The sequence below is a fragment of the Salarias fasciatus genome, chromosome 22 (genome assembly GCF_902148845.1).
Source record: "Salarias fasciatus chromosome 22, fSalaFa1.1, whole genome shotgun sequence".
In the NCBI taxonomy this organism is placed as follows: domain Eukaryota; kingdom Metazoa; phylum Chordata; class Actinopteri; order Blenniiformes; family Blenniidae; genus Salarias; species Salarias fasciatus.
Genome location: NC_043765.1, coordinates 20,715,291 through 20,729,464, shown reverse-complemented (window position 1 = coordinate 20,729,464; position 14,174 = coordinate 20,715,291). Strand labels below are relative to the sequence as shown.

Genomic DNA, 14,174 nt, shown 5'->3' with positions numbered 1-14,174 from the left:
TAAATATTTAAAGTTTCTTTACCATCACAAGTAAGAGTTTGGCCTTGTAGACAGTTCACACATTTATCATCCGGGAGCATTGGTAAAAACTCTTCACAAGCAACAGTTATCACAAACATACAAACTTCAAGTCAGACTCTGAATTTACTGGTGAGATATGACCCATAGATTGTCCTTCATTTGCTCTCGTGCAGAATTTACATGAACAGCCCTTATTAGCTCAGGTCCTCCAGGATCCCAGTCCACAAGCCCTCAGCTGGTCAACAACACCATCTGCTGGTGGTGGACCAGACTCCCATAATGCCACATCCTGAATTTCCTCCTGAGTGGATTTCTATTTTCCCGTGTGCTCGGTAGACAAAATATTTTTCATATCTTAAATGGCTTAGTTTTGACCTTTCTCTTGTTTGGGCAGAAACTCCTCCTACCAATGCTAAACCAATATGACATTGATTCATGCAGATCAGTGTGAAGCCAAAATATGACACACAGGTAAAATACATTGTGGTAGTCAATAAAGTGAATCCATTACTCAACAGAACTGAACATATAAAAGAGAACTGCGGAAAAGACGACACAGTGACAACAAAGTAATCAAACAAACCGTCAAAGTTAACACAACAGCAGTTCAAATCCAGATGAGTTGTAGGCACATGCGGGTGTGTTTGTTTCTTTATCTTGCAAAGGCTGGAAAAGTCAGTCATCGCCTTTAAGCATTCAACCTCCACATCTCAGCTCTGAAACAGCACTTCAGGTTCTTTTAAATGAAAATAACTTACAGCATTTACTGAGATTATACAGTATCATAACTGGGTCCCATACTATTATTTTTCATTCACAAAAAAAAAAAAAAAAAGGAGTATACTTGCACAGAGAACTGAAGCAAAGTGTTAAGGAAGGCCCCACACAGAACACGCTGGATGTGCAGATTGTGATTATCATGTGCATATGGGACAATTTGTTCTTTTTTTTCTTTTCTTTTCGTTTTTTTTTTTAAAGTTAGCTTAACACAGTGGCACATTCCCTGACTGGCACCATAAGCATGGGAGAAAAGCACGGTGGAGAGTGCGGACAATGTTTGCTTCCCCCTCTCTCTCTCTCTCTCTCTTCTTCACACATGCAATGGCACAACAAAGATGCAGCATCCAGAAATCTTTGGATGGAGACGTACGCAGGCGCTCATGTTGGAAACCGCCAGCCGGGATCGTGCACGGCCACTCGCAACAATCCCGCAAATCACGCTCCCATCTTTGAGGGAACTGAGAGCGGCTGCGGTGACCTTTGTCCTCACAGAGTCCCGGCCTTTTTTTCATCTTTCGTCGCACACGTTTCCAGGTTCAGGATCTCCACCACTGTTGATATTGACGGGCTGCCCATCCTTAGACAGAGCACCGGCCTCCTTTGATGCCCTCCTCTTGGAGTCGCGAGTAGTTTGCTGTGGAACAAACAATTGGGAGTTTCAGTGTCATCTCAGGAGACAACAGTCTATGCATCATTATTATATCCTGTTAAAACAGATTCTGCATGTGATTCAAGATTATAGTAAACATTTTTAAATATCTTACTGCTCCTGAACAAAATCTGTCTGTTATCAATTGGATGTTAGATATCAGATATTTTTATGAGTGTTGTATTCACAAAGCATTTAGTATGTTGTTTTGATGTGAAAATGGCATTAATATATATTAGTAGTTATTGCCATGTAAAGGTCCTAAAATTAAGAATTGCCATTCTTCTATATCGTTTTGAAAAGGAGAGCAATCTCACTAGAAGTTCAGTCTAAAACAGTTTTATCAGCTTGTAAAGTTGCTGAATCAGTCATCAGAGCAGCATCAAGCTAAGTTTTGCTTTTAGACCCTTGTATTTGGGATTATTTGAGATATATGTCTGTTTAGTAATGTAACTACAACATCAAATCCAAAAGTAAAATGTTAAGATGTGATTTTGCCACCTTTAAAAACGAGAGATTATTTTCATTGAAATGATTGAATGACTTTCAGCTAACTGTAATGTATACTGTATAATGTCTTTGAACCAAGTTTCCCTTTACTTTCTTCACATTATTCCAATATGTTTGCCTGATTTTATTGGTTTACCAAGTTTTCCCACTTGTAAGTTGGTTATGTCTCTTGCAGAAGTTTGCTGCTTTTTTGGAGTTTTCTCATGAACGTAACATTGATTAACGATTGCAAGTACAAGTCTCTTATTTGCTTTGCATAAAGTAAATCAGAGTTGCTGTCAAAACACTGCTGATAATGTTAGAACGCATCATCCTACTCCTTATAGGAAAGAACTGCAGCAATCATAGACCAAATACCCATTATCAGTGTAAACAGCCATCGAATAGTTGTCCTGTGATCTTACATTCCAGGAATGATATGTTGTTCCATTGTAAAATCAGTTGGGATTTATTAGAACTGCAAGTCATGACATCCGGTTTTTATCTACTGTTTATTTTTTACCAGCATTTTTGATGTCTGGCTTGTATCTGCTTCCTGATTTCATTTACACATTACACCTTAACTCTTCAGGCCCCTGTGTTGGTCACGCTCCTTTCTTGGAGCTTTGCAACAACACTGAGATTATGTGATGAACGCAATCCAACCGTGTTTTGTTGCTCTTTATATTAACCTCTCTGGAATTATATATAAAAAAAAAAGCAGCTCCTGTAGAGTTCTGTGACAGAATATTCTGTAATATTGTCACAGATAGAAAGATGCTTTGCTCTCAACTGCAGTTACACTGCTTTCATTGCAATCAATTACCAATAAAAAAGCTATTGCTTAAAGATAGTTGAGTGAAAGTACAAAGGATTTATCTCATATAATACACTATCAGTTACTTTTTAACCACTTTTACTTGAATGATCAAAAGCAAGCTTTTGATTCTGTTTTCAGGTTCCATCAGATAATCAGTAAAGCTTTTAAAAATCACTTGAAAAGTAACAACTTTAGGAATAAAGATGGATTCTGCTTTGTTGATATACAATAATAAACACAATGGAAAATGGAGATGACTTTTCACTCAAGTCACTTAAACATATAGGTTCTAAAAGATAACCCTCCCTCTTTCTACACTATATTGAATGCTGAGTGTTGGGAACCTGTTACTTCCACCTGTGGATCCTCCCAGTGGAAAGCAGGCAGTGTGTCATGCAGCAGGATGTGTGTGTGTGTGTGTGTGTGTGTGTGTGTGTGTGTGTGTGTGTGTGTGTGTGTGTGTGTGTGTGTGTGTGTGTGTGTGCATGCTGAGGAGCCGGACTGGTCAGTACCTGCTACCAGGGACACCTACATCACTCAAGGAGCGTCTGGCTCTCCTCTGGTGGTTGGAGCCCGCCGCGCCGAGGGCCTGCTTCCCACACTGGGTGCCTGCGTTCACCATCCTCTTCTCCCTCAGACTGGCCTCCAGAGCTTTGTCTGAGGGCAACAGTTCATTACGGCATGAAACACTGCGGATACAGCCTCTGGAAAGCCATGCAGGTGGCAGAAATAAACTGCAGAGTGGGAGATGGACCAGCATCATCTGAGGAGATGATGATGATGATGATGATTTTTCATTTAGACACAGGAGGAGGAGGAGATGATGATGATGATGGTGGAGGTTCTTACTGTTTGCCACTGGCAGAGGGGTCTCTACGTCCGTGTTGGTGAGCCACGTCGATTCCGTTTCTCGGGTCCAGCTCTCATGGTACCTCGGCTCGATGATCGCGTCCGCCCGACTCCCTCCACAACCCATCGAGACCAGCATCCGCGGCAGGTGCGGCTGCGGCTGCGGCGGCGGCGGCGGGCGGGAGGGCTAAAAGCGGCGCGCTTTGACGCACGAAGCACGCAGCACCATCCTCGGCCGGATCTCTACTGCTGCAGCAGCTCCAGCCGCTGCTGCTGGTGGAGGAGGAGGTGGATGCTGCCGCTGCTGCTGCTGCTGCTGGTCTCCACAGACAGACGGCGGGCGGACCGGCAGCGGCACGCCGGAGAGACGTGCGTCATCCCGGGGAGGAGGGGGCTCGAGCCGCACGCAGGCCGCGCGCTCTGATTGGCTGATTGGAGACGGAGGGGGGGTCATCAATTCCATCATTCCAGGTCCGACCATCATCATCATAATCATCATACACAGGGAGAACATGCAAACCAGACACAGGAGGGTCCCACGTTAGAAATGATTAGATATTCTAGAAACAGTTGGTCTCTCTTTAGTGAATATTTTCTGTGAAATTGATCAGTGTGAAAAGTTGTAATTAGGTTCTCAGGCAATCTTAAGTCTTGTTGAAGGTGTCCATTGATAAAAGTGGCCTAAATATTGGAACACACGTCTGTGAGGGTTCGTCTGTACGATCTGTTATCCTCAGATGATGAAGGCATTTAGTTTGTCAATAACAAGCATTCTCTGAAATTCATAAAGAGTTCAAAAATCAGACATGCCATGAAAAGTCAGGTGAAAAAAGACCAACTCAGCCTGATCCTACTAGAATTTGTCGATTGTGAAAGTGTTCAAAAAAGCTTTTTTGTTGTTTATTAGGTTTTGAGGAATCTGCATGTGGTGCAGTGTTTGGCAGCCGCCCATGAGCCAAGCTGTGCTTTTAGGTTGGAATTAAACATCAAGCTTATTTCTGTTTTGTTTTTTTGACATAGATTACATTTTATGTAAATGGGACTAAAAGCATTTAACAACAAATTCAAATGTTTCTCTGTTTTAATATAAAAAAGAAGGTATGAATACAAGCTGCAACTGTTCATATTTGATAAACTCTTTCATTACAAAACACTAAATACATACACAAAACAGTGTTTTTCCACATAGAGTCTTTATTTTCACATTTATGATAAATATGTGTTTCAATTTCCAGTTATACTGACAATACAGTATTTGCACATATACTTAATCATTTTTTTCTCAAACTGCATAATATACAGAAATCACAGGCGCATACAGTCAGCAGACATTGCTTCTTTGTACCGTAAAATGACCAGCCTCAGTGTTTCACGGGGTTACAGCTGGAGAAAGGGAAACAATGGTCAACATCTACTTGTAAACAGGCATTCCTTACATGGAACTAAAAACACATCACCTTCAAAAACTCAACCAACAAAGACAAATTCACTGATTTCAGAGGCGTAAAATAAATAGTATATTTAACATACGGTTCATCTCATTTTTCTCCTCATTTCCCAGCATGTGTGTGTGTCATGTTACTTTATATAAAGTAGGAAGAGGAGGAAAGTGACGACAGAAACAAAGTATCTTACATCTTGTTTGATGCTGTGAGTCAGTCAGTCTGATGTGCGAAACCTGGAGAGCTGTTCGCTTTCAGTGTGGTACAAACAGGGAATGACCAAAAAAAAAAAAAGAGGTCCAGGTTCAAGTAGTTTAGAACAAAAGAGACGGTTGGAAACCATTCAACCACTGAAATCATTCTAATCTTGCACATAATGACTAATCCAGCACTCGAACAACTTACAGTGAAGATCCAGGAATGTATCAGGAACACAACAAGGAGGGAGACAAAAAAAAGAAGAGAGATGAAAAAACAAAAACAGTAAAAACAAGGAAGAAACAGGTCATGGGTAGAAATAAATTAAAGCTCAAGGATGTGAGAATATCACATCATAACACAAACATGGAGATCAGAGCGATATGTTTAGACTTTGAAGTCCAGCAGGTTGCAGTCGATCTTGTAGTAAACGTAGGGGTAGTACTCCTGCTGGCTCAGGTTCAGTCCTGGGATGTCCATCGAGGCCTGAGGTCAGATAACAGGAGTCACACACACACACCACTTAAAGGTCATACAATCTGGAATTCTCCAAATGTGTGGTCAGTTTTCACTCTATTAGACGCATTAACAACAATCCACACCAACTGTCAGCTAAATCTCCGTTTGCGGGGAAAGAAGGTCTAGAGCAGTTTTGAGACTCACGTCAATGATGGCGGCGCTGCTGTCCAGGTGTTTGTACAGGTCGTACAGCACCTCCCTCAGTTTCTTCATGTTCTTCTTGTTCGGCTGGAGCAGCATGGCCTGGAAGTTCACTGGCAGCCCATATCTGCAAAATGAAGAGAGGACCGTGAACAGAGTCAAACACAGCGGAGACACACGTAGTCAGGAATTCTCAACGGTCTCAATCCAAGTGAAAATATTCTATTGCTTTCTTGCATTCAGGTGTGTTGAGTTAGTCACAAATGGTCCCAGTCCAGTGAGAAATGTGCTCTAATAATGAGAGCTGGCAGGTCTCACCTCAATACCGACTCCACAAACACACGCAGGGCTTTTATGTGGATCCAAGCGATAAAGGCCTCACTGAAATTCACCTTCAGCCACCGCACCAGAGGCCCCTGCACGGACACAACACGGGATTTATTCATCTTTCATTAAAGCCAAAGCAGAAAACACCCCCCCCCACGAATACTGTTCGTGCATTCTTACAAACTGCTTTTTCTTGTCGGTGGACAAGCGTGTCATCTCCTCCTTGTCGGCCTTCATCTCCTCCTCGTTGTACTGGAAGTCACGCACCGTGAACCTGAGTCGGGACGCGCGGCACAGAGCAAAGCAATTGGCTCTCAGCAAGCATGCAGATGTGCAGGGGCGTGCTGAAGCACCTACTACGCACACACACACACACACACACACTTCCTGAAAGTACCGCAATTAGCACCGCACACACACAGATCCCTCTGTTATGCTAATTGGAGAGGCGACCGAGAGCACACAAACCACGGTATCAGAACGGCTCTTCATTCACCGCTTGCTCAAATTACACAGAAATATCATGAAGAGCAAACGGTCGTGAGAGGCGTGTGTAAACTAAAAATACATCAAGAGGGAATGATTAATGCCTGAAAAACAGATTCGACGAAAACATAGCGGAAAACTTGTTTGGACGGCGTTTACTTGTTTTCTCTGGCCTTGTGCTTGAAGTCGTCCACGGCCTTCCTGAAGAGCGTGACGCTGAACAGGCCGCTGTCGTTGTCCTCAAACAGCAGTCTGAGGAAGAGGAAACAAGAGGGAACACATTCAGCAACAAACAAACGACGCAGCATGAAGGGAAGGTGTCACGTTGTACACATCTGTTCACAAACATACAAAAAAAAGACAGAGGATATTGTTTTGCAGTCTTTGCGGTGGAGTTGTAATTCCTATTGCTTTGATTAATAGCATCAGGAGACGTCGACAGGACTCGGATGATAATTAAATCCACAGCAGCTGTCTGTTCTCTGTTGTACTGTGGCCTTCGTCGCCACGTTCAACTGTTAGCAGCCTGTCGCAGAGGGAATTCGGCTGAGCAGGAGCCCTTCACGCGTGTCTGTGAAACACATGACTGCAGAGGCCTTGAATAAAACTCAACATCTTCTTATTTCTCCAGGAGGAGGAGGAGGAGTTTCAGGCATCTCAGGGTGAGAAGAAAGAATGAGAGATCAGTCTTTGAGTTGAACCTGCAGCAGATGCAGTAATGTGGTTGTAAGTAGTACTTTAAAAAGAAAAAAGAAAAACGCTTCCAACTCTAAAACCCTCAGAGCTTCTAAACTCCGTTCACACTTTACTTTGTAAATTACACAAACCATCTGGATACTGTGAAACTCCAGATTCAACAGTTCTCAATCATGGCTATTTCATCAGAGCCTCAAACACCAAATTACACTTTATTCTGGTGATTTACAATCATGTCAATGCTGCTCACTGCTAATTTAAATCTCTGTATCTTCATCTGTGTCTCTTCCAGCCCATCTTTTTACACTGTCCACAAACAAAACATCCCAGCAGGCCTCACTGCTGTCTTGTAAGCCTTTCCTCCAACTCTTCCACCTTTCTGTCTCACAACAGACCTGACATGCATCCTCGCTCAATATTCTCCAATGAAACGACACTGAATCTCAAAAGAAAATGCAATTCAAGTTGAGTTTTCGGAAAGTCAGTTTCGGTTCTTGATATTCAAATCTGTTGTTTTTGAGTTACAAAGGAAGAGCAGCGGAGTTGACGTCCACACTCTGTTGTACGATGTGTCCATTTTGTAGGCACTAATACAATAAACTGGCGTTTTTGAGGATGTCAGGCAAATTTAGACCTTTAAAAGCTTTATGTTAGATCTCCAGTTAACTGAAATTGTACTTCAACATGAAGTTTGAAGTAAATTTACTGAGATTGTTAACAGCATCAAAGCAGTTTCACTCTTAAGAATGTCTTTGTCCAAAAACATACAATATCTGTCAAAAATAAGGATATTTTTAATTTCTTTGTCATAAAAAAGATCTAAATAAATAACTATGTATGTGGTAGAAATTAATCAAATTCTTGCTCGTTGTTTCCATGTTCCGCTGTGGAAGTCTTACTTGGTGGAGCGAGGCACGACCATCTCTGCCAGAGTTTCATACGTCTTCTGCCAGTCAGTGTAGCCCGTCCTAGAGACGGCGGAAAGAAAAGAGATCAGCTCATCTTAAATGGGAGCGTCAAGAACATCAGACATACGATTTCAATACTTTGCAAAATCAAAAACAAAATATTAAGATCATGATGAAAATATATTACCAATCTGAAAACTAAACTATCACCAAAAAGCTTGAAAGGGATTTCGAAAGAAGTAACTATAACAACCAAACATCTGCACGCTTTTGAACTTGACTACAGACACATGACGCTGCCGCCGTAGTTACTTTGGGACGACCACCAGCATGGTGATCAGGTACTCCGAGTCCAGGACAAAGTCCTCCTTCTTCACGATGTCAGCCAGACTCCTGGTCAGCAGGCTTCCTCTGAACGGAGGAGACACCATGAACAATTCAATCACAGCTTGACAAAACCAGCAATGTAAAAACTTCAAGCACTGTTGGGCAGTAAAAAGTTTTATTTATTTTTTTTTTTTTTACATTAAGAAGAAAACGAAACAATAATGTTTTCCAGGATCACGTACGCGTTCTTCCTCTCCAGGTTCTGCAGGTTTCCCTTCAGATTGTTGTAAGCTGAAGCTCTGGCCTTCAGGTCGTTGTCTATCTGAGTCGCTTGCTAGAGGACAAGGTCGACAAGGTCAATACTGCATTTAATAAAAAAATATTTACCTTAAGAGACATGTTTTAACTAGGAAGACCACGGCGAGATCACAGGAGTGGGGAGAAAAATAAACCAGATATAATCACAACTGCTTCCAGAAAACGAGCGGAGTTTCAACGTTACCTTGGAGATGATTTCTGAGATGTTTTTCAGTGACTGTTTAATCGGATATTTAGCCATGTCCCACTGAAATCTGGTGATGTATGTGACCAGGTCAACTGCAACAAATACACAGAAGTCATCAGCATCACAGCTCTCCATTCCCGTGGCTTCTCCTCTCAGCGGTCTTGGCGATTACCTCCATTAGCCAGCAGGTTCTCCTGCACCTTGTCCCGGCTGTCCTCCAGAACGTCGGCCATGTACTGAGCAACCTTCTTCACCACGCTGAAGACCGAGGGAAGTCACACAGCAGCAAACGGGCCCAAAAGAAACATACAATTAAGTCTTCGAAAAAATAAGCTTATGAGTATAACGGATATTGGGATTATTTACCTTTCCACAAAAGTGTCCAGTTTAGCCAGCTCATCTGACAAACCCACCAAAACATCTAGAGTCCCGACCTGTTTGAAGCATAAACAACATCAGCAAGGTAGTCAATCGGAAGCCTCGTCTTCAGATGATCTGTTCACCTTGAGGTCGGGGATGTTGAACTTGTTGTTGGTGGAGAGGTTGTTGGTGCGCGTGGTTGCCACCATCAGCTTGTCCCACGTCTGCTGGCACGTTTTCTCCCCCGGCGCCGAGATCAGCCAGAACTCTGTCAGAGCTGCTGCCTGCATGGTTGTGAACTGAGCCACCGATGTAGGAAATTAACTGAGGGCAAAGATGAGGATTATCAGTGAAACTATTGTTACAGCTTTGCCAAATTGTGAGGGCGAGCATGTTATCAAATCTGAATTAGAGTTTCTATAAAGTCAGTCTCAAAATGTAGCACAGGAAAATATGAAAAGTTCATGTTACGGTGATAGTATATCATGAAAGTAGGGCATTGAAGTAGAAGATGACAAGGTACCGTTGATTAGTGTTAGGTGTTTTATTGGTCTCATCTTGTCAAAATGTGAACAGTATAGTGAAGAGGACTGCAATTAAACCAGGAAATGTTTTGGTTCATTCATGGATCAAACTCCTGCTGTGACTTTTGCTGGTAAAGCTCTTAAGAAAAAAAAAAAAAACAGAACAATAGTTGAATAGTTGAACAAAAAAGTACTGAAACGCTGAACCGGTGAATGTGTGCATTCAAATGTTTAGAGAGGGTCACATTACATTGTTTTGCATGTGTAGTTTACATGTAAAGGTTAGAATGCAGTTTTGGTTCACTCTGAAACGTCATCTAAAAGCAGAGTATTCCTACCTGGTTGTGAGTAGCCTCTTTGGTTCTACAACTGAATCCTCAGAGTACAAGACCCGAACATCCCTTGTTCTTCACTAACTGATTTAATCAATTCATTGATTACTAGTCTGTGTTTTCCTAGATTGTGCAATAATCCTTTTGATTAATGAAAACAAGTTTATTCAAGACAGGCACTCCAGTGTCATTATTCCTACATGAATAAGAGTCACACCGCAGAGTTCTCTCTTCCCTATCTGACTTCTGTTTTCCCACTGACACACCGCACTTCCTCTGGTGGGACCTGGTCAGGAGACTGACAGCAGCACAGTCACTGCAGACAGGTCTCCATGTCTGATTATCATGTGATCAGACTGATGGCTCCTGTTGATGAAACGATCTGAACATCGCGCGACAGCAGACGTGCTGCTCCTTGGACTTGTGGATCACCCTCGGGGGTCAGAACAGTGAGTGACAGACGAGGAAAACGCGCGCGGTGTGTGATCACAGTCAGAGCTAGCTTGCAGCCGGGACGAGCTTGTTTATGGTCGCAGCGGCTTCACGCCGTCACGACTTCCGCACTCGAGGCGTTTCTGGACTCACCGACGGGTTTAGGCGCTTCGGCGTTCGGTCCGCACGGCGTGGTTCAGTGGAGTGCTCGGGGCTCCTCGCACATAGCGCGGATTACTGCAGGTTTTTGGGCTCAGAGGTCCTTCAGCAGAGAAGCATCTCACTCACAGTCAGCTGATCAGAAGGGGGACGTGCGCGCATGCGCAGACGCTGCTGCGCACTGCTGACGTCACGTGATCCAGGACTGGAAAGTAAACAGTGTGAGAAAAGCTAATCCCACACTTTGATTGTAACAATAAAGACGTACAATCCGTAGTTAATTTAATCATCCTAACTGGCAAATTTCACATTCACAAAAGTAGTTTGGCAAAGATGAACTCAAATTTTGTCGAGTACTTTGTTGAATTTGAAGAACACATTAAAACACAAAATAATATAAACATAAACAAAAGTATCAAACCTATGAAACTATTCCAAAAAGAACAACGATGCCCTCTATTTATTTCTGTAAAGAACTATAGTCACAATTTACTATTGTGAGCACTTGTGTTTCAAATCCTTCGTTGTGTTATTTTTGATTGAACTGTTTGTTCATTTTATATTCTTTGCTCAATAAAGTCCTGAAAAAACAGTGTGAGAAACATGTACAAAATACAGTACAGTATATTGTGATCTTGTTATTTTTACACAGGTTTTTTTTTTCCATATGTGTGGATGAATTCTTGCTGTATTTTAATGACACATTAAGCCATTTTAAACTGTAGAAGAAGAATTGTATGTAACTTTGTATTAGTATTATTGCTGTTCATGAGTTTTTATTCAAGGAGGGGTGAAAATTTACAAAAATATCGAGGAAAAATATATATTGAAGGATATCAAAACATTTCTGCAGTTAGAATATGTTAAGGCAAGTGTTAAAAACATAAAATTTGTACTCAAAGATAAAGTTTTTTTATCTTTTACTTTTTTATTAGGTCATCTTTAGTGGGGGAGTTGAAATACCTTCATTCAATATATTTGGCTGCGCTAATTTTGACAGGTTACTTAAAGTTTGTTAGCTACTGTAAGCTAACAGATATATGATATTGTAATACGCAATCATATATGGACTATAAAAAGAGCAGGAAAGTTTTTGCTTTAAAATTAGATATTCAAAAACCAACATCTGCTCATGTGTCACTATAACATGTTTCACAGCTCCCGCCTTTAGATGGCAGTGAGAGTCTAGAAACCTCATTCAGCTGTATTTGCCCCCCTGGGAAAAAAAAATCCACACCATCATCTGCACACATTTGGTTAACAATGTATGTCTATGTTATGTGTTGTCAATGAAAATAAATATTGAAATATAATTCTATCTTCATGTTTCGCTGTCAAGTCAAATTGCTTCCTGCCAGGGTTTCAACGGGGTTATCTCTGTTTGTGTTTTCAAGAACATGACTTGCTTCAAATTTTCTGATTTTAGAAAACATTTTTTATCTAGGATAAAAAAAATATCCTCCTGGTAATGGTTGATTTGTTTAAAATGAAAATGTGGAAATTTTAACAGAACTCCTCCCACTATCAGCTCTCGCAGACTTGAACAGTTTTATTTATTTTTTCCTAATTTTTTCCTAAATTTATTTCGTAAAGACATTTCTAAAACAATATCACAAAGAACTAAACAAGAATAAAACTAATAAAAAAATAAAACTCTCCCTCTTCTGTACCTCTTTATTGCTGCAGCCAATCACAGATTGGTCTCTAGTCCGTCACAGGGTGAACACTGAGAAACAGACAAGGACATATTCACACCTTTGGGCAATTCATTGCACATTAGTCTCAAATGCAGGTTTTTGAACTACGAGAGGAAAGTAGATTACTCAAAGAGAAAAGAAACACAGGGAGAACGTTAAAAAAAACCACACAGAATCTAGAAGCCTTCATAAAATAAATGTTTTAAGATTGATTAGAAGCACCTGTCCTTTGAAATTAAATACCCTCTGTTCTGAAGCACACTTGTGGTGAATAAAACAGGAAATCAAACTGACAGTTTCCACATGAAAATGTTCAATAAGCTCTTCTGAACAAAGAATAGAGTTGTTGAATCTGCGAGCCTATAATCGTTATTATTGACAAATAATCCTCAAATACACACATGATTAGGTTTCATGCAGTAAGCCAACACCACTGTCCCGTAACATCTTTTATTTTAGCTTTGTGAACTTCCGTCTGGAAAGTTTTTATTTTGTGTTGGTGGGTGTGCTGGAGGAAACTGATTATTTATGCGGGTTTTGCTTATCTCCTCGACTCCGTTTTGCATTGAATTGAATTTCCTTTTGCGAAACAGTGAAATCATTGAACAAAACTCATTGGTACTGAAGCACGAAATCAAATTTACTCCCATCCATCCTCACTGACCCCACTGTGAACCTCAAAGTGCATATTAAACTTTATTTTTTACATCACTTATTTGCCTAGAGTGAAATTGAAGTGACATACAGACACCCAGAAAATGGCTCATTTGTCAGAACTGGGAAGAACATGGCCCAATTTAATTAGCTATTTCTGTCAAGTTTACCTCAGGGCCATCCGCATGACTGTACAGCATGAATCTAAACATTTGATTCAGGATCTAAGTATAGTCAACAAAACCAATCAGCTGAAAGCCTTTAATGGTGCCTGTAAATCAGGCTTGTCTTGTCTTGTCATTTAGCTTGTGGGAGTTCTAGGCCATGTTGCATTATGTTGAACAAAGTGTCATAAAACTCAGATAGGAGCAACACACACACACACACACATACACAGCAGCATGTTTCACCAGTGCAACACAACACAAGTCATATGACAAAAGTGGCTGCAGGCTGAGTTTTTAGTGTTCGTCTTCACCATTCATTCAGTGCGGGGCTGAAATCCATTCTTAGTGAAATGAATTCTCTTAATTTCTTGCTATTAAGCAGGATTGCATGTAAAATGAAATTGTCACAGCTGAAATAAGGCTGAAATCAAGTGTGACAGGAGCTCAAGGACTAATCAACAAAAAAATTCAATAAGCTCTTGAAACTTAATCTCCCACATTCCCAGAGGCATGGCCAGGAATGCTGTGAATATCTGAATCTTGAGAACCTCTACCAACGTAGTCTTTGTGTGTTTCGTTTTTACCTTGTCACAAAAATTTGTCAGATTCACAACAAAACACACTTAAGAGCAAAGTGTACTCCTTAAATGTGTTGCAACTAACCCGCAAGTGAATGAACTAATATGAAGGTT

The 14,174-nt window shown here is 41.1% G+C and overlaps 2 protein-coding genes across 3 annotated transcripts; both read right to left on the bottom strand.

Moving 5' to 3' along the window:
- Positions 1-1,270: 1,270 nt before the first annotated feature.
- LOC115409652 (brain and acute leukemia cytoplasmic protein) lies at positions 1,271-3,782 on the bottom strand. 2 transcript variants are annotated; one of them, XM_030120909.1, is made up of 3 exons: positions 3,609-3,782; positions 3,272-3,416; positions 1,271-1,435 (listed from the first exon to the last, which is right to left on the bottom strand). In XM_030120909.1, the coding sequence occupies exons 1-3, from the start codon at positions 3,745-3,747 to the stop codon at positions 1,288-1,290; spliced, it is 432 nt and encodes a 143-aa protein (XP_029976769.1). In that variant the 5' UTR covers positions 3,748-3,782; the 3' UTR covers positions 1,271-1,287. The 2 variants fall into 2 exon arrangements, with proteins under 2 accessions (XP_029976769.1, XP_029976770.1); XM_030120910.1 differs by having other exon boundaries at positions 3,292-3,416.
- A 999-nt stretch (positions 3,783-4,781) lies between these two features.
- On the bottom strand, positions 4,782-11,126 carry atp6v1c1b (ATPase H+ transporting V1 subunit C1b). Its single transcript, XM_030119986.1, has 13 exons — positions 10,959-11,126; positions 9,661-9,841; positions 9,524-9,591; positions 9,330-9,415; positions 9,155-9,249; positions 8,895-8,986; positions 8,638-8,736; positions 8,317-8,385; positions 6,881-6,973; positions 6,416-6,509; positions 6,227-6,324; positions 5,912-6,035; positions 4,782-5,734 (listed from the first exon to the last, which is right to left on the bottom strand). The coding sequence occupies exons 2-13, from the start codon at positions 9,805-9,807 to the stop codon at positions 5,636-5,638; spliced, it is 1,164 nt and encodes a 387-aa protein (XP_029975846.1). The 5' UTR covers positions 9,808-9,841; positions 10,959-11,126; the 3' UTR covers positions 4,782-5,635.
- Positions 11,127-14,174: the final 3,048 nt, after the last annotated feature.